The sequence below is a fragment of the Babjeviella inositovora genome (genome assembly GCF_001661335.1).
Source record: "Babjeviella inositovora NRRL Y-12698 unplaced genomic scaffold BABINscaffold_12, whole genome shotgun sequence".
Taxonomy (NCBI): Eukaryota; Fungi; Ascomycota; class Pichiomycetes; order Serinales; genus Babjeviella; species Babjeviella inositovora.
Window position 1 is genome coordinate 211,971 of NW_017566849.1, and position 26,554 is coordinate 238,524.

Genomic DNA, 26,554 nt, shown 5'->3' on the forward strand with positions numbered 1-26,554 from the left:
TATATAGCTAGAAGTCACCCTTACGTTTAGCCATGATCACCATCCAAGTGATTTATTGATTTTTGCCTTAACACGAGTAAATGTACAACTAACGAACAATTGTTCAAATAAGGAAAGGCTTGTCAATTCCCAAACGCGGTGCACCTTGGTATCTTTTGTAAATAGGATATATACTTTGGAATATGCTCGTTGGGCGAGAATATCTTTTAAAGATTTAATTACCCTTCCTGCTGGATTGCCGCGTGTATTTCTGGCTCGGCGGCACTCCCACCCTTAGCAACTTGTACCAGTGGGACGGCAGATGTCTACGTCTATCCCGTGAACATTCAACCCAGAATCTCTCTTAAATAATTGTTTTGTAACAGTATCCAACTTCGACAGCCCAGCATAGAAACATTGCCAAAACCTGATGTAAAACTTGGTATGCCCCTTTTGAACTATGTCATCAATTAATACCAGCTGGGGGACTGGAAACCGGGTTTACCAAACACAAAGAAAGGTCCCTAAGGCACCCAAAACAAACACCAATAAAAAGCATAGGCAGGGACAGAAAAATAACTCCGAAACCGGGAATCGAACCCGGATTTGGGAGGTGAGAGCGCCCTGTGCTAGCCATTACACTATTTCGGATGAGTTAGCAAAAAATATTTGTCTTGTTGCCATGCTGAGTTCGAAGGGATCATAAACAGATTGCTTGATCAGCCCACTCCGAGTTATATTGGTTTTAAGCTATTTACTAATATACACCCCGCTACTTCATGGCTGCCTAAAGTTCAAACCCTTGCATATATGTAAACCTCAAACAATGGGTCTGAGAAGCAGAGACCTGCTTTTATTTTTTATAGTAAATCTATAGCGAGCAGTATTTGCTGTTCAAGCGATCACTACGCTTTCCTACTTGGGTTAATCATATAGATAAGAACTTTCGATATTCGATCAGCGAGCATTTGCTATAAGCATGGAGTCAATATCTACTCAATTGCTGTCCTAATCTCTTGTCCTCTTCCAAGCCTCTAGCCACTTCTGTCTATGCAGGAATATAGGATTTGGGCTCACAGAAACCGTACGACTCTCACGGGGGCCTTGAAACTGTGTCCGAAGCCCAGACTACTTTCAGATATTTCCAGGGCATTTACGATTAGTGCCGAACTGAAAATTTGCAGATATTCCATCCACCTGCTCTGAGTCCCTCTCTCCACAATTACTTCAACTATTGCATGAAATCCGATCAAACCCCAGCTGTTGTTAGCCCTGCCCCATGAGGCGCCGCACGATCGCGCAACGTGTGCGAATCGGCTCGTCGCCGCGCACAAGTATAAAGCCATTTCCTCCCCGCTGTTCGCTCCCAATTCTTCCCCCCAAAACAAAATGTCATTCATCGCCAAGGTCAAACACGTTCCATCGACTGACACCCTCGTGCTCGTGCCGGGAAACTACACCAAGCCGTTCCCGCCGGCACCAGAGCGCACGCTCACACTTTCCTTCATCCGCACGCCGTCGTGGCAGACTCACGAAGCAGGTGCGTACGAGGTGCGCGAGTACCTCCGCGCACTCCTTCTCGGCAAGGAGGTCAAGTTCCGCGTCTTTGGAAAGGCTGCAACACGTGAGTTTGGCGACGTAGCCACGCCGCTCTTTGCGTCGCTCGCCGAACACCTCGTGGCCAAGGGCTACGCTAAGGTCAAGGAGGATGCGCGTCCACAATCCGACACCGAGGAGGAACTCCTCACCTCCCTCGAGGCAGCTGAAAACAAGGCCAAGTTGGAGCTGCTCGGCGTGTGGGCACTTCCTAAGAAGGGTACCGGTTTCGCGAACCTCACCGTGTTGACCGCGCCGACCGACGAGGCCGTAGCCAAGTCGCGGAAGCTGCCATTGACTGCGACGGTCGAAAAGGTCATCAGTGGTGACCGTATCATCGTGCGCATCATCGTCAACAGGACCACGCATATCCTCACGCCGGTGCTCATTGCCGGGATCCGCTGCCCGCGCACGGGCGAGACCCCAGAGCCGAACGCAAACGAGGCCGCACACTTTGTCGCGACCCGTTTGCTCGGCCGCCAGGTGCAGGTTGGGCTCGTAGGCGCGAACCAGACAGGCACTCCCGTCGCGATAGTGCTCCATCCGGCCGGCAACGTCGCCGAGAAGCTCCTTGCCGCGGGGTACGCAGAGGTGGCCGACTGGCAGTCCAGTATGATCGGCAGCGAGGCCATGGGTTTGTTGCGCCGTGCAGAGGCACAGGCAAAGCGTGTAACCGCCCCTAAGGCCACCACCAAGACCTCCGGCGCGCCCTTGGCGCCAGGTAAGACCGTCACGGCGACGGTCGCACGCGTGGTGTCCTCCGACACCCTCTTGATCCGCTTGGACGACGACTCAGAACACACCGTGCAGCTTGCGTCGATTAAGGCGCCACGTGCGTCCAACCCTGCCACCGCGCCATACGTGCCTACCGCGCGCGAATATGTGCGCAAGCTCGCGATCGGCAAGACTGTCGACGTGTGCGTTGAGGCAACGCGCACGCCAAATGAGGCGCTCGGGCTCGACGCGCGTCCGCTCGTGAGCGTCACGCTTGCTGGTGCGGACCTTTCCGCGACCGTTGTCCGCGCAGGCTTCGCAACGGTAATCCGCCACAACAAGCAGACCGTGGACGAGCGTGCTGCCGCGTGGGATCTTCTCCTTGAACTTGAGACTGAGGCCACCGCGGCCAAGGCTGGGCTCCACTCTGGTAAGCCGCCAGCGGCTGAGCGCATAGTAGATGCGTCCGAGTCGGTCGCGCGCGCCAAAACGTTTGTCAACTCGTTCGCGACACGCTCTCCAGCGGTCGTGGAACATGTACTCTCCGCGACGCGTTTGCGTCTTGCTGTGCGTGGTGGTGTCAAGCTCACGTTACTCCTCGGCGGTCTCCAAAGCGCCGGCGCGAGCACCGGACCCAATGCGGGTCTCGCCTTTGCCACGAAGAAACTTCTTCAGCGTGAGGTCCAGTTCGAAGCCTACGGCACCGACAAAGTCGGTGGGTTCATCGGGAACCTCTACCTCACGGGCCAGAAGGCGCCGTTCCAGGTGAACCTCCTCTCCCAGGGTCTCGTGCGCACGCACGAGTTCTCCCTCAGTCAGAACCCAGCGGCGAGTGAGATGGCTGCGGCAGAAGACGCGGCGCATGCTGCGCGCAAGGGCTTGTGGGCGGACTTTGAGGAGCCAAAGGAGGTTCCCAAGGTGGAGACTGTGGCTGCAACGCAGTTTTTGGACATCAAGGTCACGGATATTAGTCTTTCCGGGACCATTTCGTTCCAGCTTGACGACGCTGCGAGCGTGACTAAGTTCAAGGGATTCACCCAGGAATTTAACAGCTACAACTCGCAGCCTGCGGTCTCGTCGCTGATCCAGTCCGCAGACCTCCTCACCTCGCCGGTGAACCTCGCCTCGGCGGGGACTACGCCAAAGAAGGGCGACGTGGTGAGTGCCAAGTTTGCCGAAAACGGCAAGTATTACCGTGCACGTGTCCTCGCGGTCGACCCGTCCGGCAAGTTCTTGGTCCAACACATCGATTTCGGCAACACTGATACCGTCAAGTTAGACGCGCTCAGATACCTTCCGCGCAAGTTCGGCGTTGCGGCGTTGGCATCGCAGGCGCGTTCCGCACGCCTTGCGCACGTGAAATTGCCTCCTAATAAGCCTACCGACTACTTGACCGACGCGCTCTACGCGCTCGAGGACTTGTGCATGGACAAGAAAGTGGTTGCTGCTGCCGTTCCAATCCGCCAGGAGGTGGAGTTTGAGGTTGTGTTGTACGACGCCTCCAAGATTGGTGATGCTAGCCACTCGATCAACAAAGACTTGGTTGCCGAGGGCTTTGGGATCGTCAAGGGCGACGGCAAGGAGGCGAAGGAGTTGAGAGTGGTGCAGGATCAAGCCAGGGGAGAGAGATTGGGCTGCTGGGAGTTTGGTGATGTCGACGAGGAGGAATAAGCGGGGATAACTCTAGGGGTAGCCCAAAGGTTTGGATCTTAAGTATAGGTTCAATAAAATGCATTAAAAGCGTGTTTAGATGGATGTCACTAGGTAGAGCATTGGTCTATGTAAATAAAGCACAACAAGAGAAGTAAGGAAGGAACCGTGTGGCATTAATGGAGAAGGGGAGGGGGTAGGAAGTGGCACATGGGAAATGCAAAACGCGACGCACAAGGTTACAAATTGCGACATTGTAAGCGTGGAATTGCAGTGACATCCTGAATGTGACAATGCACCGTAAAATGTAGCGTAAGATGCAACATCGCAAATGTGGCATTCCGCGCATAACAGTGGAGTGGAGGCTAGATAACGAATATTATTGTAAAAGTGGCAAGGCTGCTCACCCAATTAATTCTATAGCTGTATATAAAATGCATAAAGACCCTGAAAAGGGAGTCTGGTTATAAGTTTTTACCAGGTCGAGATAACAGGTCTTTGCTAAATAGCCTTCTGCTAGGGGAACATAACACAAAGCGACCGCGCTTACTGCAGTAAATTCTTGTTTGAAAATACATTGAGCGCCATTAGAACTTTTGTCATCGCATCTACGGCTCTCAAGAGGTTACTCTGAGTGATGCCTTAGCCCATTCGTCCAAGAGAGGGGGCATCGGCTCCTTGTATGCTTCCTTCCTAATGTCGAATTTGAGTCCCGATAAGGTTTTCATGCTACTGCACTACAAAATCATCTTTAGTATACTAGCCTTAGTGTGAATTCTTGCACACTCGGAAATTTCCGGATTGCTTATCCGTGGTTATAGAAACACATTCAAATCAAGATCCGACTACAAAACATTTGGGAAAAAGAAATGACACGGACAGGAATCGAACCTGCAGCCCTTCGATTTGGAATCGAAAGCTCTACCATTGAGCCACCGCATCCTAGTTTTCTGATTGGATCAGCATTGGCCTAATGACATGTGACCGTAAAAACTAAATCGGTTGGATTTAAGCTTTACGTATAAAAGCTCGCGAAAGCCAAACTCTAAATACTTTGGAAACGTTAATTCACGTTGCGGTTAAATGCAGGATTTGGTGGAAGGAAAACAAGAGTCAAAAATAGCCTGTATGAGCGTATACAGGAAAGTGATTGGCCCAGTTGTGACCTTCCTAGGGTTCATCTGAGGAAAAACGAACAATGGGTTGGGTAGCATAGCTTGTGGAGCAAAAAGGATTGACACGGACAGGAATCGAACCTGCAGCCCTTCGATTTGGAATCGAAAGCTCTACCATTGAGCCACCGCATCTTTCTTGTAACTGGAAGTTTCAGTTATCAGACTAAATCTACTCGAAAGCCCCAGCTACATGAAAAAAAATACAGTGTCAGGTGTTAGGGCGACATTTTAAGTCACTTCTAGCCGATCCTCTGGTAAAATTCCAACGTTCTAAGAGAAATTGGCAGTTACACATAAGGATTAAACCTCACATGTAACGAATCTCTGCCAGAATTCGTCATATGTGAGTAAGAGTGGTTATCGAGATGCAAGCTAACGAAACTCGAGTTTAACTCAGGTCTAGCCCTGTAAGTTACAGGCTAAATACGGATCAAGCAGTCTGCCAACGCGACGGCTAACTGGCTCCTGCAAGCCAGGCAGCATCTATTTAAAATAGTACAATCGAATTGCCTCTATGAAGCAATGATAATTTGGCTTTACCCGAGGGATACCATTCAACCGACCAAGTCCCAATTGACCTTAGGCGAAAAGGGTCAGCAGTAGCACTATTAGAGTCGCCTAATAAAGACGTCGAAAGAATGTGAATCTAGTACCTTGGGCTCATGCCGCAAACAGCCTTAGAGGCACTATCTAAAAACATGTACCATGCCATACTTGAAATTTTACATCTCCAATTGGTTGAGTACATTTCCATGGTTCTCAACGAAAGAGTACCTTGCGATGAAAATAGAGCTTTTAGAGCGTGTTACACGGATTTTGAAGGCAAAAAAAGGAAGAATCGGGCCGAGCAGGGAATTGAACCCTGGGCCACTCACACCCAAAGCGAGTATCATACCACTAGACCACACGGCCGATTTTTATGTCAAAGCAAACCGACGAATCCTGTTGAAGCGAATGACTCAGAATGATCGATATTTGTAACAGATACTCTGGCATACACATCCTGTAATATACCACTGTCCACCTTTCATGCTGTTTGACAGTCATCCAGGGTTATTCCCGTTTATGAGTTCTAGACCGTTCTCCATCCAACTGGCGTTCGCCACATTGGTGCATACAGCTCCAGCGAGCTTTCGATTGCCAACCCTTTCTGTAGCCCTAAATGGACATAGATGCATCGCCTTAGGCGCCCTGGTTTGTACTAAATACACTGCGTTAAAAAGAGCAACATAAATTATAAATTACATATTGAATCCTAAAACTTCGCGTTCATGTTCGGCCTTCCGTGCGCTCCAGGATGCGCCTCGGTCCTTTTTGGTCTTAATTTGTCCCTTTTCGGACGCGTCGCGAACCTTCGCTCCTGCAAACGCAGTCTCTAACTCCGTGCGGCTGCAAAGGAGTTGTCCGACTAATAGACCAAATCCTCGAGTCTTTGGGCCTTTTCCAGACGCGTTTGTAACCATTTCGTACAAAAGTAAATTACCCCTGGGTGGTTAGGATGCGAAGCTCATATCTGCAGAACCCAAACCGGAGTGCCCTGAGTGCTGGTACCATGGGTAAGGTCTCCACTCGGCCTCTAGCTTTAATTTCCCGATCCCATCAAAGCGGTTATATTGGGCCACCCACATCAAGCCACGCTTCTGGTATTGCCCTACGCCTGATTGTGATCATGGTGGAAGCCAGTCACACAGGCTTAAAGCCTTACATATGCAGTCGGTCTCTGTACAGGGTAGATTCCGTGCGGCGCAAGCCTTCCCAGGCACGACTCCTTACGCATGCATACGCCTGTCAAGCTCTGATACGCAGTTTTACTGCCTCCATCTTTGTATACACTAGCACCGGATTTTGCAGCTCTCACGGCAATTCTGGGATAGAATTGATGCGGAAGCAGAGGGGACTCCCATGGGCAACGCCTCCAGGGGGTCGTCATCTTGCAGACAACCATTCATGTAACACCACTTAAGCAACCTTGCATGTTGTCTCTCCAGCTTCATACACCACACCTCCATCGCGTACGCATACGCGTAAAATTTTCCCCAACATCCTACTTGAATTATTCTCTCAAATTATCCTATAAATACTCCTTCAGCTCCCACTTGAAAACCCTATTCTTCCCTCCTCCATCAACTCAACTAGTCTCACCACTCTTTAACCACCACATTCTTTTACAATGAAGTTCTCTGCCCCAGTCATCGCTACCTTCGCTACCGCTGCTGTTGCCCTTGAAAGCACCACCACTGTTGTTGACAATGCCACCACCGTTCTCACCATCACCTCATGTGCTAACAACGCCTGTGCCACCGCCGTCCACACTACTGGTGTCACGGTTTTGACCACTACCATCGAAGACGTCGAGACCGTCTACACCACCTACTGTCCGTTGACCGCTACCACCGTTGCTGAGGTCAATGTCGCTCCAACCACCCAGATCTCCGTGGCTGCTCCAACTACCCAGGTCTCCGAAGCCGTTGCCCCAGTCTCCACCGCGGCCGCTGCTCCAACTACCCAAGTCTCCGAAGCCGTTGCTCCAGTCTCCACCGTGGCCGCTGCTCCAGCCACCCAGGTCTCCGAAGCCGTTGCTCCAGTCTCCACCGCGACCGTTGCTCCAACTCCTGTGGCCGCCTCTTCCGACGAAGTCACCTACGTCGATGTCACCACCACCCCAACTGTCACTGTCTCTGTTGGTGTTGAGTCCACCACCACTGTGCACCCAACTATTGCCACTTACTACACCAGCACCAACAACACCTCCGCTGCCCCAACTGTCATCAACTTCACCGGTGCTGCTGTCCAGGTTAGAGGCTACGCTGCTTTGGTCATGGCTCCTTTCTTGGCTTTGTTGTTGTAAGAGCTTCCAATCTCTTTCGTCGCAGGCCTTTTCAAGAGCCAACCTTTTGCCTCTCACAAGCGTCTTCAGCCATGACTAGGTCACTGGCATGCAAAACCTTAGCTAGCCCTGCTTTACTTGCTTTACTTCTCCCGCTGTACATACTACACGCATCTCTTCCGCTTTCTTTTGGGTTTTGTTAGATACATCTGACACTGGATAAATAATAAAAAATGTTTGAAAATCTGTATGTTGTCATGCGATGGGTAGATTGCGATTGTGCTTGACTCCGGTAACTCTGGAGTTGAGCCGTCCTGTATTCGACCCTGGATATTCACCATGTCCAACACTACGAGAACCAGCCATCAGGCATGCATGCCGTTAACAATTCATATAAGGACCAAGTATAGAGTGGTAGAGCTACCTCGCCTAGTGCAGCGAAGCCTGCCTGTGTCATCTCCATGTATTTTAATTTCAGTTTCAAACCCTACTTCACGATAATCAGAGGTGAAAATATGCCTGACAGCTTCTATCGAGTAAGCAAGAGACTGCTCCATCCAATCTGGTTGTGCAGGTAATATGCAGGCCACTGGAAAATAATGCTTACCCCAAGTTTCACGATCATGATATAATGGCAGTTAGGGTACAGGTCTACTATTCATCGGCCATCTATAATCCGCCTTTGATACAAATCCCTCGTTACATTCCAAGTGTACACCCTCAGTAATGCTCAAACAACGTCTTGGGCATCTACACACTGCTTCCCTCGCCCGAAACAGGTCTGCCATCCACGATCGCATGAGACAAATGGCGGAGGATGCCATTTCTGAAATGCCACCTACCCATCCCGAGCGCCAGAAATTGTTACAGATGCTTACTGACGAGCCTTCTGGCTTGGAAGCGTTGAAAGCCCGCGTGGAGAAGTCGATCCTCGACGAAACCCGCCTCTCACGGTTGCCCCCCAGTGACTTGGACGCCAAAGCGTACAACCTCCAATACCAGCGGGAGCTTTCACTTACGAAATTACCTGCATCAGCTGATAAAACTATCCGGGAGACTGCCATGGCAACTCCCTGGACGGGCGAAGAACATCTCCACGACACCGCCCTCCGGATGTTACAGGATGCACATAAGCCGGTCAAGGTCAGAGCAAATACCAATCCCCACGCTCCAAACCTCAATAAAATCATTACCCCTCCCGTTCCTTTGAAACAGCGTATTGCTGAAGCAAGAGACAAGTCTCTCGATTACCTGTTGAACAAAGGCACCTCCTTCGAGGAAGACCCCAAGTTCCGCGAGATGTATCGGGAACGCCTTTTGGGTCCCGAGATCCTCGGGCCAATTTCGGCCGGTGCCACCATCAACGCGATCCACCGCATTGCCGATGCCCGGATCGAGGAAAGCCAGTCTCGGGGAGATTTTTCCCACAACTCGCTTCGGGGAAAGCCAATGCCCAAAACCCACTCCTCGGCCTACATCAACACTACAGAGTACTACATGAACAACATCTTGAAGCTGCAAGATGTATCCCCTCCATGGGTTGAAAAGCAAGGCAGCGTTAATGAGGAGATTGCGCGCTTCAGACGCGAGTTGGACGACGGATGCGCCCGGGCAATGATTCAAGAAGTGGATAGAAGATATCCAAAGATGGACTTACCGGGAAGGTTGAAGCAAATAGAAGCGCAAACTTTCAGTTATGGGAACTGGGAAGCATCGCAGCGGGCATATATTGAATCTAAGGTCTCCGCCCTTAACAACTCCCTCCGTTCGTACAACTTGCAGGCACCGATGGCGTTGCAAAAGTTGTACTTGTTGAGGGATAAAGAGGTGGAGCAGTGCTATGCAAGGGTGAAGGACAAGTTGGCCGAGTTGTATCATAAACACCACGAAAGGAATGCCGGAGAGTCCAACATCAAAGTCAAGGGAACAAGTTTTACCTCGCAGCAGTACGAGGTGAGGCAGGTGACGCCTACTCAGCAGGAAGTAGAAGGTTTGGGGAGTATGCTCCGGGGTTTGTTCAGAAGAAAGTGATAAGTGTAGATGCGATGTTTGAAAAGTACAAGGACGAAGAAGGGGGGCTGGTTCATGGAAGGTGAGTTTACACCGCAATTGAGCATTTACACTAAAAAAAAAAAAAAGCAAATTCTATCGTCGAATGATGACCTCGGCCGTCAATTCGGGATTACTGATCTCGAGCCTAAAGGAAACATGTTCGCATCAAGCCATAAGCACAACCAGGGTAAACCATTACCCGACTTTTTGCAAGTGTACCGGTTATCGCTACAAATATCTGATTTAGTTCTGTATATCTGGGAAAACTCAATGGTGGGGACCTTGTACCCAGGCTTAGCTTCCTTTTTTTCATATTATATATTTACACGGTTCTATCAATGCATATCTGTCACGACCGCCAGCTTGGGGTTCGCTACCTTCACATGCTATCAGCCCCGTCTTTATGAGTAGATTAGCTCTTAGGCTAAGTCTAAGGCAAACGGCGTTCTGAGACTGCGGTACTCTCCGAGGCGAAATATTGACAATTATTCACGCCCTTTTGAACTCCTTGAAGACAAACAGCTGCTCACCAAAGTCGTCGTACCCGTCTTCCAACTCAGAGCGGCATGTCTCGAACCCGGCTACTTCCATCAACCGCCACAAGTTTGCCCTTTCCGCCTCAAACTTCTCCCGCACGGGAATCTGTAAGTATACCCGGGCCGTCGGACAGTCCCTCAAGAACCGAGAACACATGCTGACGACCCATGGAGGGTGCCTGGAGGAGTAGATCGGGTCGGAGATGAGAATCGTCATGAATCCTTCGCTGGTTTGTTGCTGGTGCTTTTCTTCATAGCCCTGGGGTTGTGACCAGTCTAGTTCCTCCACCACCAAGGATAATTCATTGAGACGGACGTTTTCACGTAAGTTAGGGACGATTTCCGGCAAGTCGGTGAGCCAGGTGGCGTAGCCCAAAATGCCACTCATCATCCCAACCAACCCGGTGCCTGAGCCCAACTCCAACACTGGTTCGTCCAACACCCTTCCTCCGTCCTCTTTGGATTTGCAGGTAAACTCAGTCAAGAGGCGCTGGGACAAGATGAGGGAAGACCCCCAGGTCTTCAAGCCCAAGTTATCTGCCGTCAACGATGGCTCCTTGAGCACGATGTTTTTTCTGCCAGTCTTCTCCTCCAACCCCTCGAGCGTGATCTGGCGGATGATCTCCGGCTGAGCGGTACGACCACAGTTTTCTGACAAACGCAAACTGGCCTCTTTCTGGATGGACTGGACGTCCTCCTCGTCTATCCAGAGTAACGGGGACGAGATGATGCGGGTGATGTAGTTCATGAAGTCGGGCGTTGAAAGGAGTGTGGCTGCAGATTGAGAGAGGTTTAGTAACTGAGGAACGGTGGATAGGCTTGGGGCGTACGCGGAGAGCCACGGAAGGACCGCTTCGAGCTGAGCGAGGGTCAAACCTCTTGTGACCAAGATCTCGTCTGTGCTGAGATTCTTTGTTTTGGTAGCAAAGTTGTACTGCTGGTTTGGAGCAAGAAGCTTAAGTAAGACGAGAAGGATAGCCGCAGGCGGTTTGGTGGATAATGACGGCATATCAAGGATGTGGATGGGAAACACCTCAGTATCCGAATCATCCTGGGAAGCCGCGTCACGTGTGTCCTGAGGACAAGATTGGACAAACGCCGGGATAATTGTAAGGGGGTTTTCAGGCTCTGCCGCTGAAAACAACGACAAGGGATCAAATTCGTCCATCTTGGGGTTCACCATGGGTATAATATGAAACGGCGTGGATGATCGGATGAAAAAAAAAAATACCGTTTGCCAGCTGGTTGAAGGTTGCATGCAGGTTTAGCACCCGCATATGACAATCTGGGAAGATGCATATTGAAACGAGAAAGAACTGCCCTTATGTTTGATCTATACGTGATAACGCTTAGTGTTAGTAATTTTCTGTTGCCACCTAGAAGTTACGATAAATACGTAGGAATCATCATCTCTGGTCTATGTTGTAGGTGTTTAAAGCTTGTGCTATTGAAATAACTGCACTAAACATAGCTATATAGACAATTATTGGATTTAGGTCACACTTAACCAGCGTCTTAATTATTAATAAACATCAAATCCATAAGACGATAGAATTGGCCGTACACTTTCAGCACAAGTATCATGCGCCTGGATATCGAAGAGATAAGTCACGCATAGACAACAACTCACTGTATGCTGTGGGTAGGAATCAGATGCCCCGCAGGCAGCCCTGGTCCTTGTGTTCCGATAAAACCATGGAAAAACGGTTATCAGTGTCCCGTGATGCAACTTAAACACTTTTTTTCTTGAATTTCGTTTTCTTGAACTTTGACACCTCCAAATCCTCAAGGTCGCTCAAATCATCGAGCTGGATCTTCTTTGTCCCTTGGAGGTCCCAGCTTTGGGTTTCCTTGTCGCCCACGGTGACTGTTTTGGAGACCTTCTTTGCGGTTTCTTCCACGGGCGGTTTTTCTACCACAGTTACCTCTGCCCATTCGCCAATTTCTTGGCCCTCCTCCGTCTCCACCGCTTCCTTTCTCTTTGCAGGTGCTTCCTTTTTTGAGTTCTCTATCCGTGTCTTCGGTCTGCCGAGTTCCTTGTTGATGCGATCTAACTCTCTCTGGGCTTCCACCTCGCTCTTCTTCTCAATTTTGTTGACTGTGTGGAGTTTGTTTATGGAGAACTGGATCGCTCTTTTGTGGCGAGAAGACACTTCGTGCTGCTGCTTGCCGAACTTGCTACCATCGACAAACTAGAGACGTTAGTACTGAGATTTCGTATTTTGAGGGGGTGATATTGTATCTAGAGGTACATACAACAGCGCAGTGTTTACACCAGTATTTTGACATTATGAAAGAACCAGTGTGTATCGCAAAACTGCTAAACTGAAATGGTAACAAAAAGTTTCAGTCTGGAAACTTTCTGTGCAGGATTGCATTGGTCAGAGCAGAAGCGATGGCATTGAGTCGGGCTGCCATGCAACTTGTTAAGACCTTTCAAGGAAAACCAAAAGTCTCGGGTATTGTTTTTTGTTTTTTTTTTGTGTATCAAACCTGATGATTTGTATCTCCAGCTTGGGTTACCCATCACCATCTAAGGCTGAATCTAACAATCGCATCTAAGCTCTAAATTTTAAGTCTAAATTGACCTAGTACGCGCAAGATCTTAGCGACACCCCCAGTAAAAAGTAAGCCTATACCAGATGCAGAGCAAAATTGGCTTGACCCTAAATAAGCTTAGAACCTTCCAACCTCAAAATATTCCTGCTTCTTCTCATCTATTTTTTAATCTTATAATCGCCGGGTATTGATTCGACCTCGTCGTTCTCCCAATCCCGTTCACGACACACCATGTAGGATATCCGGGTAACCCAAAATCTTCACTTGGTGGCGCGCTTTAAAACATGAACAGCCAACACAAAACCAGCTCCTATTCTTCTCCACACCACACACATGTTTGCCCTAAGACGCCGCGGAGCTGCTAGTTTGCTCCAGGCAAAGACACTTCCCACCTTCCAGGCAGTCACACGCCCCACCTTTGCCCAGGCGTTCGTGAGCTCGGCCTACAGGGCCCAGAGGCAGTACAGCACCCAGGAAGAAGACAACAAAGACAGGAAAGACAAGGATGAAAAGAAGACGCCGCCGACAATGCAAGAGTATATGAGACTGCCGGAGTTCCGCAACAGCTTGATCATTTCGGCGGTTGCTGCGTTCCTTTTTGCGTTCAACAACCGCCCCACCGAGGAGAACCTCTTCACGTTCCAGGACTTCAAGGTCCGCTACCTCGAAAAAGGCCTCGTTAGCAGCATCACCGTCGATAACAACTCACACGTGCGTGCAGAGTTACTTCCGGGCACAAACGGCCCCCATGGCGGCTTCCCCGTGTGCCACTTTGACATCGGGAGCGTCAACATCTTCGAGGAACAGCTCAACGCGATGCAAGACAAGTTGGGAATCCCGCAGAGCGACCGGGTTCCGGTTAAGTACACGCGCACGACGCCACTCATGGCGTACGTCATGCCGTTTGTGCCGACCGTGCTCTTTATCGGGGGGCTCGTGTATCTCAACAAGAAGATGGGCATGATGGGCAAGGGCGGTGGAGGGCCAGGCGGCATGTTCTCCATGAACAAGTCCAAGGCCAAGTTGTTCAACCAGGAGACGGATATTAAGGTGAAGTTCAAGGATGTTGCGGGGTGCAACGAATCGAAGGAAGAGATCATGGAGTTTGTGCACTTCTTGAAGGACCCAGCCAAGTTTGAGCGCCTTGGGGCTAAGATTCCGCGCGGGGCCGTCCTTTCCGGACCCCCGGGTACCGGTAAAACGTTGTTGGCGAAGGCTACGGCCGGGGAGGCCGGCGTTCCGTTCCTCTCCGTCTCGGGTTCTGAGTTTGTCGAGATGTTTGTGGGTGTGGGTGCCTCCAGAGTGCGCGATTTGTTCAAGCAGGCGCGCTCCATGGCCCCGAGCATCATCTTCATCGATGAGATCGACGCCATCGGGAAGAAGAGAGGCGGCGGCGGTGGCATGGGTGGAAACGACGAAAAGGAAGCGACCTTGAACCAGATTTTGGTCGAAATGGACGGCTTTGACACCAACGACCACGTCATCGTGCTCGCCGGTACCAACAGAGCGGATATCTTGGACCCGGCGTTGTTGAGACCAGGCAGATTCGACAGACACGTGTACCTCGACCGCCCGGATATCGAGGGCCGCAAGGCCATCTTCCACGTGCATATCGGTAAGCTCAAGTTGAAGGTCAAGGACGAGCCGAACGCGGCCGATGTGATCGACCGTTTGTGCGGAAAGTTGGCTGCGTTGACCCCCGGCTTTGCGGGTGCCGACGTGGCGAACTGCTGCAACGAGGCGGCGTTGATTGCCGCCAGACTCGAGTGCAACTCCGTGGAGTTCAAGCACTTTGAGCTTGCCATCGAGAGGGTCATTGCCGGGTTGGAAAAGAAGTCCAAGATTTTGTCCAAGGAAGAGCGCACCACCGTGGCGTACCACGAAGCCGGGCACGCCGTCTGTGGGTGGTTCTTGGAGTATGCCGATCCGTTGTTGAAGGTTTCCATCATTCCTCGAGGCCAGGGCGCGTTGGGGTACGCTCAGTACCTTCCGCCAGACCAGTACTTGGTGTCCCAGGAACAGTTCCGCCACAAGATGGTCATGGCTCTCGGTGGCCGTGTTTCCGAGGAGTTGCACTTTGCTTCTGTCACCTCCGGTGCCTCTGATGATTTCAAGAAGGTTACCCAGATGGCCAAGAGTATGGTGTTGAGCTACGGGATGTCACCAAAGGTCGGGGAGATCTGCTACGACACCCAGGACCAGCAAGGGTTCAAGATCAACAAGCCCTTCTCACAAAAGACCGGGCAGACGATTGATCTGGAAATCAAGCGCATTATCGACGAGGCGTACAGCGACTGCACCCTGTTGTTGAAAGAGAAGATTGCGTTGGTGGACATTGTCGCGAAGGAGTTGCTTGCCAAGGAGGTGATCACCAGAGATGACATGGTGCGTTTATTGGGCCAGAGGCCGTTTGTCGAAAAGAACGATGCGTTCAACAAGTATATCGGCGGTGGGTTGACGGTGGACGAGAGCCAGAAGTCCGCACCACCGGCCCCGGAAGATGCTCCAAAGGTTTAATGACGATATAACGATCCTGTAAGTAGAAAATATGCTGCTAGAGCAGCTCATGTATTATTTGTTGTAGCTTAAGAGTAGTTTATGGGATCTGTTCCGAAGGATGAAGTGAGGTATTTGGGGAGGATCTTGGATCCATGTCACGTACGGTTGTTTCAAGCTCTATCATGTGAAGACACGAAAGGGAGTAGGTGGATTAGGAGCTCACAACTTCCTTTATCGTCTAGGTTTGTTTTGAGTACATGAGTGTTAGGTGTTTCCGAACAGTTTCTTTCGGGGGGAAATCCTTAAAGGATGATGAAATTCATAAAGGACAGTGAGACTACAGGCTAAAGATTTTAGTCATCGGATAGGTTTCGTGGTCTAGTTGGTTATGGCACCTGCTTAACACGCAGTACGTCCCCAGTTCGATCCTGGGCGAAATCACTCTGATATATTTTTTATTTATTACGGTCACCAGGTATCTGTCATAAACTCATGTTGAGATCCACCCGGTAGTACTGAGTAAGAAAAGATTTTGTGTTACTCGCCTCCACGGGAAAAACATACATATAAAGTAAAAAAGAGCCATTCACATTAAAATACTTTGATTTTTTAAATATTAAACATAAATTTATATATATATTGTCATATATATGTATTTATTTTTACAGATTATCTCATTTTTTCCTTTTCATAAACATATATATGTATAATATACCCTCATTTATCATTCATCTTGCTTATGATACATATGGTCATATACGCACGCCATTTATATGGTATCCGATAGAACGCTGTGGCGTGCATTTGCTAGCTAAATACACCAAATTGACCATCTATACCGAGGAAAATAGAATGCAGTACATACTATACTCTCTAGCTCGCACCAGTGCCGGCTATGTTATTACATGTTTTTTTTTTGGCTCTCGTACCTCTGCAAATGGGTGCCCAATTCCCACATACACTGCCAGAGTTACTTGTGAACATTCTCGTAGCAATCTCACCACGATCAATCTTATTTTACAACCCCTAGGACGTTATGGCTGATAGCCGGAAGTGAACTCACTCGCCTTAATTGCAGGACTTATTTCAACGTACGTATTAAAAAGACAACAACACACCAGCTTCTCACAGCCATATAGCTAACCCAAAGCGATGTTCAGGGTATTCAAAACAGGTATCGAGGCAAGCTACTCGATTGCCGCCACACCATCCTTTAACGCGGAGCCGTGGTCGGTCTACTCGGCGAAACAGCGGTCGACAAAGAAGTTGGTGTCGGTGTTCATGTTTGACAAGAAAAAGTTCGAAAACATGTTGGTGAAGAACGGTGTGATGATGCAGAGGAACCGGGAGCTTTTAAACGAGATCTACCAGATTTTGCGCAACCAGGTGAACAACTTGGCAAAGTTTCGCCACCCGAACATCCTCACGCTCATCGAGCCGCTTGAGGAGCACAAGACGTCACTTTTATTCGTCACGGAGTACCTTACCGAGTGCATCAATAACCGCAGTGTCCACAAGGACCTCGAGGATATTGTGATCCAGAAGGGGTTGCTCCAAGTGAGTCAGGCGTTGGACTTCTTGCACAACACGGCTAGCGCCGTGCACTTGAACCTCGAGCCCAATTCGGTCTTCATCAATGAAAACAGCGACTGGAAGTTGAGTGGGTTCGGCTTTTTGCAGCAGCAGACGGCGCTGGAGTACTTCATCAACAACTACGACCCGCGGATGCCGCGCTTCCTTAGCATCGACTTGAACTTTGCGAGCCCCGAGTTGGTCATGGACAAGCACATGCGCGTGGAGAACGATCTCTTCAGTTTGGGCTGCTTGATCCACTTCTTGTACAACGACGGTGAAACGTTTCTCCACTGCGAGTCTCTCAGCCAGTACAAGCAGGAGTACGCAAAGTTCGAGACCCGTTTCCAGCAGATGAGCGCGAATCTGAACGCGCACAAACAGGTTTTCCGTAAGATCCCCGCCTTGCTCAACACTATCTACCCGCAGTTGGTTGCCAGACACCCGCACGACCGTATTGCGATCCGTGACTTTATTGATTCGGCCTACTTCAATAACCCGTTAATCAAGACGATGAAGTTCTTGGAGGAGTTTCCCACCAAGTCGGATGACGAAAAGACTGTTTTTTTGAAGGGCTTGATCAATTTGTTGGAGTCGTTTCCCACCAGCATCCAGCAGCAGAAAATGTTGCCGTTGATGTTGGAGCTTTTGACCCAAAAGGCCGAGGTCTTGGTCGACTCAGCTCTCAAAATCGTATTTGCTATTGGCGCCCATATGTCCCAGCTCACGTTTCAGGATAAAGTCTTGGGCACCATCATCAAGGTGCTTGACTTGACCGAGGCCCAGGTGGTGGTTCTCGACAAAATCGATGTTTTGCAAACCAAAACATCACCGAAGGAGTTCCAGAAGGTTATGGTGCCGTTGCTCGAACAGACGTTGAATGTTGCCGCCTCACCGGTCATCCAGGAGCAGGCCTTGGAGAAGTTGTCCGTTTTCTTGGAAAACGCCGACTTTCCTACAATCAAGAACAACATTTTCCCCAAGGTGTGCACGATTTTTTCGAAAACCACCACGTTATCCATCAAGATTTCCACGATCAACGCGTTTGGCTTGATGATTACGAAGAAGGCGATTGATAAGTTCATGGTGGTGGAAAACCTCTTGCCGTTGCTCAAGAACACCAAAACCAGAGAGCCAATGGTCTTACTTGCCATGTTGCGGTTCTACAGCTCGTGTGTGGAGTTGCTCGACATAGAGGCCATTGTCACCGAGATCATCCCCAGACTCTGGGCCTTGAGCATAAGCAACACCTTGTCCAGACAGCAATTTGCCATGTTTATGGACAAGATCAAGCAGATCGAGCGCAAGGTGGAGGAACAGCATATGGGGTCGTTGTCCAGAGACACCAGTACTGTGCCAACCAGCGTCGGTGTTCCTAACGCCGACACAGGCTTGAACTTTGATTCCTTGATCAACAAGGATAGCATCGCCTCTCATAAGCCCAGCGAACAGATTATCCAGCCTGTCAAAAAGCCCCAGGGTGCCCAACAGCCAGTGCAGAGAACCGTTCAGCCTCAGAGGTCTCTGGAAATCCAGCTGATGGCCCTCAAGCCGTCACCGCGGACCAAACCTACACCGTCGATCCCTCTATCCTTTGGTGCCACCAAGCCGGTGCAGAGTGGTCCTTCGATTATGGACGACAACTTTGGCAATTTCCAGGCCGCTCTGAGCAGTTCCTTGTCCACTCCGGTAGGGTTGACCCCAACACACGCGTCCAATTATCAGAAACCGGCCCCAGCTAAGCCTGCTGGCATCGATTGGTCGATGGAAACAACCAAGATTCAGAACAACGGGAATTTACCGCCTGGGTTCTCGATGATGCCGATCCAGCCGCAAAAGCGAGGGTCCACTCCAGCTCAGACCAACTACAACACTGGAAGTCTGAATGGCAACACCGGTTTGTCCGATAGCTTGATTTAGCATGCTAGGAAACGAGTCACGTAATGATGGAAACGATAAAGAGAGAGAGAGAGCAAAGATTTAATGGGTAAAATCGCACCCGAGGAGATAAGCCGTACAAAGAAAGTTAAGGATGACGAGGTTGAAATTATGGATCCCCGAAAACTGTAGTAGAAATCTTAGATAATCAGAATGAAGGGAGTTTTCACCTCTGTTCTGTAGACCGAGAAATTTAGCATTCGTGCAAAGATCTTTTGGAAAAGATATGCCTGTTGACCGGAGGATGGGGATTCAGAAAAGTTAACTCGCCGTCTCATTCACCGTGGGGAAGCTACCATATTCATGGCATAAGCAAGGGCGCCAAAAGACTTATGAGATGTGCACTTGGGAAGCGACAGAATTAAAAGGTGCGATTCTGTTGCTAATTTTGCTCTTTAGCATGGTAAAGTGAAGACTTGGTTGTATCGAAAACCAGTAGTTGGTATTGAACGCTATAACACATTATGACGCACTCTAGCTCGATACATTTACTGGATTCCACCTAGAATTCTTATGATTGTACTAGTACCCAAATCACCCTCAAATACGCAAGCTATTGTAAGACAACCACTAAGGACTAATTCCTTCTTCTGCTTACTCACAACTACACGGCTTGTGTTTAAGGTTTTTATAATAATAATAAATATGACGTGCAAAATGGAAAAGCGCAAGAAGAAGATTTCCGCGTCGCGAACTCACCTAGGTTCTAGGGAGAGACTGTGCATGAACTGAAATGAGGGCTAAAGCAATGGCGCCTATGAACAAAAACCAGCCAGGGATTTAAGCCTTCCAGAGCTTCTTGACCAAACCGGTCAAACCATCCTCCTTCTCCAAGTTGTAGATACCGTAACCACTGACCATGGTACCAAAGGTCAAAAGCATCATGGCGTAGCTGTGGATTGCACCGTAGACTCTCTTTGGAATGTAATCGACAATACACGCCTGGAAACCAGCGTGGCAGTGGATCAACAACAAGGAGGCCAAGGCGGTATCAAGGGTAGCGGAGAAGTCGCCGCCAGCCAAAGGCATGACGGTCAATGGGACCAAACCAACGGCAACAAGTCTCTCGGAGGTCCAGTGGTAGGAACCCTCCAACTTCTGGGCTGACGGGACAATGTAGGCATCGTTAACGGTACCGACAATACCGCCAGCCGGTTCTGGGATGGTTTTAAGGGCACGGACAATAGATGGTCTGACGAGCTGGTGGGCCGGACGAACCAAGTTAGATAAACCGACACGTGCGATCATTGTGAATGTAGTATAATTTGAGGTGGTGAATTGTATTCTGTGTGTTCACACGGATCACTTTTATCAAATATTCATAGGCTTGTGCTTGCAACTCTACCAGCCCAAAGTCCCGGGACTTTCTCGTGTGGTAGAACATGCTTAGGTAAGAAATGCGGGATGCTTACTTAAGCAGCGTAATCGAGAGTGTTTTCAGGCGCGGGTGATTGGCCAAACGGCTGCACGTGATGAACCAAATCCGAGGCCCTCCGGGGTAAGCGCCGATGCGGAGCCGTACTCCAAACCTATGTGGAGCCGTTCTCCTTCAAACCGATGTGCCAGAGATGGGAACGATAGGTGCTAAAAATACTGCTCTCTTTCAAGGGAACATGTTTGGGGATTGGGCACCAGAAAGTTGGCTAGCTAACATTCCGGTGAGGGTCTTTGAAGCTTGGTAGGATGCACACCAATGAGTGCTTCAGAGCGTAAATGAATATTTCCGTTCAGGTCTACACCCGATGTCAGGTCATACAGTATAGCCAAACTCTCGGTATGGATTGCTGTCATTCAATGGACTCAAAACTGAAGGCTTTATACCGCAGTTATAGAACGCTGATTTGCCGAAATATTTCAATTGATAACGTCAAGTCCATCAAGATTTTCTCAAGTCAGACTCACTAATGCTCTCAAATCTACAGATATGTTGAAGGGGTGTTTACTAACTTAAATTATTATACACTTATCAATGAAGATAATTATCAAATATGAAAGAAATTAGTAGATTCTGAAAGCTGGACCCATGGAAGACTTAACAACCAAGGAGCCGACGTTCTGCCAGTTCTTCTTCAACAAAGAAACCAAGAAGTTAGCAGCCATCATGATCTGGTTGACCAAGATATCTTCTTCCATCTCGACGTGACCAACAGCGACAGCCAAACAAAGAACCTTCTTCAACTGGAACTTGATGGTAGACTTAACATCGTTAACCTTGGCGTACAAGTCATCGTTGTGGGAGACTGGGGTTGGGAACTTACCAGCCTTGGACAACTGAGGACCCAAAAGTCTTGGGACCTGCTTGATCAAGACTTCGGAAGCGACAAAGGCGTTGTACTTCTTGGCCAACTTCTTGATCAACTTCTTGTTCTTGTTCAACTTCTTCAAATCCTCAACGGACATGGCGTCGACACCCAAAGACTTGGCTCTGTCAACATCGAAGGCATCACCGAAGATACAGATGGACATGTTTGGTCTTGGGATCTGTGGCAACTTCAAGGTACCAGAGAAACGCTTGTCTCTTTGTGGATCGTAGTTCTTCAACCCGACCTGCAATTCGACGGTTTCCAAGAAGTTTCTCTTCTTGGTGTTGATGGAGTGATCCAACAACTTGTGAACATTTTCACGAACGTGAGAAGAAGTAATCTTAGACATATTCGTTAGTTATCGTCTTCCAAACAAGCTGGTAATATTAATAGATTCGACGAGGATACTTTTTAAGCCATAACAGTAGCACAAAGTGGTAGAGAGGAATGACAAATTTACTGTTAGACCTAGTGCCCTCTCTGGGAGCAGATTTTCCACCTGCAGCTGAGAGCAGCAGAATTTTCCAAAACGCCCGTCGTTTCTTTTTTTCCTATACAAAGTGCTGAAAGGTGTGCGTGACTACTAATACGCATGAATACCGAAAAACCTAAAGAAAAGCTGCGAAGAATTTCTTGACTATTCATTCCAGCAGGTGAATGTCACGTGCCTGGTCTTAGGGCTGAAAGTCACAGGGACCCCCCGCGTTTATTCGGTCCATCGTAAACTACATGCATATGCATTTATCAGGGTGGCCTGAAGCGGATCAAGCTATACGCTGTTGGGAGGCTTGCCCAGCGCAGACGATTTATTTCCTAATACAGCATACTCTGGGACCACCGATTTCCTGGGGACTCGTAGATGGCTCTGAGAAATTGACACGGCCAGGTTTTACCAATCATGCGCAATGCACCCGCTAAACGTCTCGTGCCTCAACTAAAGACATCAATCTTGGTCGCACCAGGCTTCTTTCCTAAGCACACAAAGTAGTACTCCTTGGATTCGGCATTAGAAGCCACTGGCTTTTCTCTGATGACTCTCTTAAATACCCTCTTCAACCTTTTCTCTAACAAACCGTCCTCCTTACCGGTGTAGAATTTACACACAAAGTTCCCACCTGATCTCAACAAGTCGATGCACAATATCAACGCTGCATCGCACAAGTCCTAAAAATAGTGGGCTGTTAGTATTTGTAAAGGAGGGTTTCCGCGTAAAGCAACTCACCATGCTGCTCAAATGGTCCTTGAACAGAATTCCGGTCGTATTCGCCAACCTATACATGGGCATATTAGTAGTGTTATTCCAAGCGCCTTGGGGTTGTGGAACGGGCGCGCACATGTCACTGATAACGAGATCAACCGGGAACTGCTGATTTATACTCATCTTAGCGGGGCTCTTTTGTGTTGTTTCTATGGGTGGTTTCGATGTCTCCGTGTTTTCAAGGCTAAGTTTCTTCAACGCCTCTTCAATCTCCTCTTCCTGGTGGATTTTGGCCGCCTCCTTCACGTAGTACGACGTTATATCCTCATCAACCACGATTCTGTCTTCACCATCAACACTGACCGTGCGGATATCTTCCTCAGCTTCGACGACCTCCAGGCTGGCTGTTTCGTCTCTTTTGTCGGGAGTGTTTCGCACCAACCCCTGGATGATCGGATCCTCCTCAATGAAGAACGTGCGGATCTGCTCATGGGTGTGTTTACTTAAAATGTTTCCCTGCATCGACGAGGCCCCCTGGGGCGGACGCGTGTTCAAGATATCTACTCCCAAGACGTTACCGGTGCCTTGGGTGGCCTGCACAGCAACCTGACTCCAGGCGCCGGGAGCAAACCCCAAGTCAACGATGGCCTGAGGTCTGGAGGGGTCGGTCTTGAAGAGCTGGTACTTTGCGTGGAGGCTGAGTAACTTGAAGGCAGCGCGGGACTTGTAGCCAGCAATCCGCGCTTCTTTTGTATGGTGGTCATTTCTGGACCTTTCTAGCCATCGGGAAGAGGAGGCGCCCTTTTTCTTAGAGTAGCAGCGTGTTGAAGAGCTGACAGGGGCGTAACGCGTGGCTGTTCGGAAAGCAGTGGGAAGGTGTGTGAATTCCGGAACTAGGAGAAACATGTTCAAAAGCAAGCGCATCACTTTGAAAACTGGAAACAATTAACCGATAGAAGTCTGATGGGTATAAATTTGATTGTATAGTATTGATATCACGTATAAGCGGTAGTTTGTTCATCTGGATGCAGGATGCATCATACGGCTGTCAAACACTGGACAAATCGTAGGGTGGAAGGGGACTCGACGATCAGTCTATACTGTAGAGTTAAGGAGCATAGTTTTACAGGATCGTGCCATACTAGTAATGGTAGAGCTCCTGATACCCCTTTAGTCTCGTCTAAAGGCGGTCTGAGAACTAGTTCCTACAGCATATTAAAACAGGACACATCCATTAAATCAATATACAAAACAAAAATAGGAAGAAAGGAAGGTTATTCTATCTGAGAATCCATCTTAATGCGCCACTAGGCTTTAACCTGTTCAGCCTCACCTTCAGTTTCTTCAGTTTCAACTTCCTCTTCAGCTTCCTCTCCAGCTTCAACTTCAACTTCCTCTTCAACTTCCTCCTTAGCTTCATTTCCAGGGCCTATATCAATGAGGTTGGCCTGCTGCGGGAATTTGGCGGCATCATCCACCGGGTTGGCCAACCGAGCGGAGACGTGGCTCTTGCCGCTCTTGTTCAAGTCAGCTTCCCAGTCCTTGACAAGTGCATTCAACTGGGTGGCCTCCAAACCGTAGGTCAACCCGACAATGGCGGCCTCCGGTAAACGGTTGTTTAACTTCAACAACTGGGTGGCCTTGCCCAAGTCGCCCATGGTCCAGTAGCAGTTGAAAGCGACGTTGTAGTGGCCATTGGCGACAGCTTTTTCAGCCAAGTTGTTCAACGCTTCCTGGTTGTTGGTTGAGGTGTGGATCAACAACAACGAGGCAAAGTCGTTGGCCTTGTCATAGCAATCTGCGGCCAACTTGACGTTCCAATTCTTCAACGCAACATCACCCAACTTTTTCCACTTCGGTTCGGCGTCGTCGATCTTGGCAATCTCGAACGCTTGCGCCAAGTCGTTCATGGCAACCGACAACTCAAACTTCTGCTCGTTGTCGGTGGTCAATTCCAAGGCCAAGGTGGTGTAGTCCTGCTTTTCCAAGAATCTTGCAATCTTGCCCATGTCGGCCTTTGCAATCTTGGCCAACAACCCGGAGATGGACTCATCCAAGTCCCCGGAGGTGAGTTCCGATGGCTCCTTCTCGCTCTCGGACAAGTCGCCTCTGAGCACCAAGGTCTGAAACTCAAGCACAGACAAGGAGAGGTAGTACGACACCACGTTCAAATCCTTGTCCGTGATGTACACCTTGTTGTCTCTAGGAAGGTAGCCCAACAAGTACATGCTCTTGTCGGAATGGGCCACGTTGATGATCTCGCCACCGACCAAGTAGTTCAATCTCATGTTGGTGGAGGTGTAGAGGAACACATCCCCGATCCACTTCCCCGAGGCCACAACATCCGTCACGTCGTACTGTACCTCAAAGGCATCCTCGATGCCCTCCTCAGGGTCATGCTCGCCGCTCTCCACGCACTCGACAAATGCGTCTCTGTTGAACTTCAACACGTAAACCTGGTCCGCGCAGACGATCGCCACCAACTCCCCGTTGTCAGACCACACGACATCGGTGGCCTCGACATCAACCCGGCGCACCAACATACCGGAGTCCCAGTCGAAGAAGGAGACAAAGCCCTCGGACTTGACCGCCAACAACGCACCACCAAAGATCTTGTCGGCAGTGTACACAAGCTGCACCGGGTTGCTGAGGCGCTCGGTGAAATTCTTGAAGATCTTGACCGCGGACGGGCTCTCGCGGATGGCAAAGAGGTTGGAGTTGGCGTCTTGGGCCCACACAAAGTCGAGCGCACTGCCGTACGCCTTGGATCTCCACGCAAGCGCGGTGTAAATGTTGTACTCGGAATCACCGGTGACGGCGATGAAGCGGCCGTTCGGTGAATGCTTCAACGTGGTGGGGAACACCTCGACGGAGCCCAACTCCTTCTGGCTGAGCGGAATGATTTCGCCGTCCTTGGTCTCTGTAGACTTTACCACCGTCTGGTAGATTTCCGACTGCTTTGCATACACAATCTTGCCCATGCTGTCCATGGACAACGCCGGCTCTTCGGAGCCTAGTTTCACCACGACGTTACCGGAGTCGTACCCGACGGCGATCAAGTTGGAGTGCCTGCGGAAGGCGATGCACCAGGCGCGCTCCAAGCCGTAGTTCAAGGACTTTTCCAACTTGTATGTGTTGGCGTTCCAGACCTTGATGGTGCCATCCTCAGAGCCGGACACGATGAGCGGCAACTCCGGGTGGAAAATGGCGAACGAGACGTTCGAGATGTGTCCCTCAAGGGTGGCCACATTCGACTTGGTCTGGTAGTCCCAGATCTTGACCGTCTTATCGTCGGACGCGGTGATGAGGTACGGTTTGTCGGACTGGGGGTAGTATTCGACGTAGTTGACACCCTTCGCCTCGTGCGCCAAGAGCGTAAAGTTTGGCACGTTGGTGCCCAACGACCAGATCTTGACTGTCTTGTCGAGACACGCGGACGCAAACGTGTTAGGGTCCTTCGGGTTGAACGCGATGGACATGACATAGTGCTGGTGGCCCTCGAACGTCTGCTCGTTCTTCCAGTTGCTGTCCCAGTTCCACAACCTGATGGTCATATCGTCGGAGGACGTGAGTACGTAAGGCTTGGTAGGATGGACTGCGATCGATCTGATGTAGTCGGGGTGGGCCTCGAACTGGGCCACCTTCTCCGACGTGTTGTAGTTGTAGACCCGGACCTGGTAGTCGTCAGAGCCAACCACCACCCAGTTCTTTCTGGCAATAAACTTCCCCGCTCTCACTGGCACGTCCGTGACCGTGATGGACTTGACCTTGGCGCCTGTTTCGTAGTTGTAGATCTCAATCTTCCCCGAGTACAACGTGGTGAGCACCCACGGTTCAGACGGGTGGAAGTCAATCCCCTTGACCCTGTCGGAGGTGGTTGAAAACTGTTTGTTAATATCCAATCTCATTGTGGTCAATTGGAGTAAAGTGGGGGAGATAAATCGGATGGCTGTTTT

At 49.7% G+C, this 26,554-nt stretch overlaps 10 protein-coding genes and 5 non-coding genes across 15 annotated transcripts; 6 read left to right on the forward strand and 9 right to left on the reverse strand.

Annotated features, from left to right (window-relative positions):
- Positions 1–558: 558 nt before the first annotated feature.
- On the reverse strand, positions 559–630 carry BABINDRAFT_t310. The gene has a single exon. It is a non-coding gene; the product is annotated as a tRNA-Glu (tRNA).
- A 478-nt stretch (positions 631–1,108) lies between these two features.
- BABINDRAFT_14986 (uncharacterized protein) lies at positions 1,109–3,960 on the forward strand (the record flags this gene model as incomplete). The annotated part of the gene is made up of 1 exon (XM_019127223.1): positions 1,109–3,960. The coding sequence occupies exon 1, from the start codon at positions 1,369–1,371 to the stop codon at positions 3,958–3,960; it is 2,592 nt and encodes an 863-aa protein (XP_018983339.1). The 5' UTR covers positions 1,109–1,368.
- An 849-nt stretch (positions 3,961–4,809) lies between these two features.
- BABINDRAFT_t309 lies at positions 4,810–4,881 on the reverse strand. The gene has a single exon. It is a non-coding gene; the product is annotated as a tRNA-Trp (tRNA).
- A 293-nt stretch (positions 4,882–5,174) lies between these two features.
- Positions 5,175–5,246, reverse strand: BABINDRAFT_t308. The gene has a single exon. It is a non-coding gene; the product is annotated as a tRNA-Trp (tRNA).
- Positions 5,247–5,954: 708 nt separating this feature from the next.
- BABINDRAFT_t307 lies at positions 5,955–6,026 on the reverse strand. Its single transcript has one exon. It is a non-coding gene; the product is annotated as a tRNA-Pro (tRNA).
- A 1,150-nt stretch (positions 6,027–7,176) lies between these two features.
- On the forward strand, positions 7,177–8,034 carry BABINDRAFT_91541 (uncharacterized protein). The gene is made up of 2 exons (XM_019132921.1): positions 7,177–7,569; positions 7,678–8,034. The coding sequence occupies exons 1-2, from the start codon at positions 7,285–7,287 to the stop codon at positions 7,960–7,962; spliced, it is 570 nt and encodes a 189-aa protein (XP_018983340.1). The 5' UTR covers positions 7,177–7,284; the 3' UTR covers positions 7,963–8,034.
- Positions 8,035–8,667: 633 nt separating this feature from the next.
- Positions 8,668–9,972, forward strand: BABINDRAFT_168591 (uncharacterized protein; the record flags this gene model as incomplete). The annotated part of the gene is made up of 1 exon (XM_019130594.1): positions 8,668–9,972. The coding sequence occupies one exon, from the start codon at positions 8,668–8,670 to the stop codon at positions 9,970–9,972; it is 1,305 nt and encodes a 434-aa protein (XP_018983341.1).
- Positions 9,973–10,482: 510 nt separating this feature from the next.
- Positions 10,483–11,697, reverse strand: BABINDRAFT_40478 (S-adenosylmethionine-dependent methyltransferase; the record flags this gene model as incomplete). The annotated part of the gene is made up of 1 exon (XM_019131977.1): positions 10,483–11,697. One exon carries the CDS (start codon positions 11,695–11,697, stop codon positions 10,483–10,485), a length of 1,215 nt encoding a protein of 404 aa, XP_018983342.1.
- Positions 11,698–11,953: 256 nt separating this feature from the next.
- On the reverse strand, positions 11,954–12,818 carry BABINDRAFT_177603 (uncharacterized protein; the record flags this gene model as incomplete). Its single annotated transcript, XM_019131040.1, has 2 exons — positions 11,954–12,721; positions 12,786–12,818. The coding sequence occupies 2 exons, from the start codon at positions 12,816–12,818 to the stop codon at positions 12,260–12,262; spliced, it is 495 nt and encodes a 164-aa protein (XP_018983343.1). The 3' UTR covers positions 11,954–12,259.
- A 573-nt stretch (positions 12,819–13,391) lies between these two features.
- BABINDRAFT_163057 (ATP-dependent metallopeptidase FtsH/Yme1/Tma family protein) lies at positions 13,392–15,619 on the forward strand. Its single transcript, XM_019129692.1, has one exon. It carries the CDS (start codon positions 13,422–13,424, stop codon positions 15,603–15,605), a length of 2,184 nt encoding a protein of 727 aa, XP_018983344.1. The 5' UTR covers positions 13,392–13,421; the 3' UTR covers positions 15,606–15,619.
- A 335-nt stretch (positions 15,620–15,954) lies between these two features.
- BABINDRAFT_t297 lies at positions 15,955–16,028 on the forward strand. The gene has a single exon. It is a non-coding gene; the product is annotated as a tRNA-Val (tRNA).
- Positions 16,029–16,739: 711 nt separating this feature from the next.
- On the forward strand, positions 16,740–18,746 carry BABINDRAFT_26009 (uncharacterized protein; the record flags this gene model as incomplete). Its single annotated transcript, XM_019131371.1, has 2 exons — positions 16,740–18,653; positions 18,696–18,746. Coding segments are annotated over 2 exons (1,965 nt in total), but the record flags the coding sequence as incomplete, so codon positions are not given.
- A 1,045-nt stretch (positions 18,747–19,791) lies between these two features.
- Positions 19,792–20,433, reverse strand: BABINDRAFT_163059 (succinate dehydrogenase membrane anchor subunit). The gene has a single exon (XM_019129693.1). It carries the CDS (start codon positions 20,343–20,345, stop codon positions 19,878–19,880), a length of 468 nt encoding a protein of 155 aa, XP_018983346.1. The 5' UTR covers positions 20,346–20,433; the 3' UTR covers positions 19,792–19,877.
- Positions 20,434–21,016: 583 nt separating this feature from the next.
- Positions 21,017–21,749, reverse strand: RPL10A (60S ribosomal protein uL1; the record flags this gene model as incomplete). Its single annotated transcript, XM_019132193.1, has 1 exon — positions 21,017–21,749. One exon carries the CDS (start codon positions 21,747–21,749, stop codon positions 21,096–21,098), a length of 654 nt encoding a protein of 217 aa, XP_018983347.1. The 3' UTR covers positions 21,017–21,095.
- A 581-nt stretch (positions 21,750–22,330) lies between these two features.
- SEC27 (coatomer subunit beta') lies at positions 22,331–26,506 on the reverse strand (the record flags this gene model as incomplete). The annotated part of the gene is made up of 3 exons (XM_019132997.1): positions 22,331–22,564; positions 22,623–23,452; positions 23,932–26,506. 3 exons carry the CDS (start codon positions 26,504–26,506, stop codon positions 22,331–22,333), a joined length of 3,639 nt encoding a protein of 1,212 aa, XP_018983348.1.
- Positions 26,507–26,554: the final 48 nt, after the last annotated feature.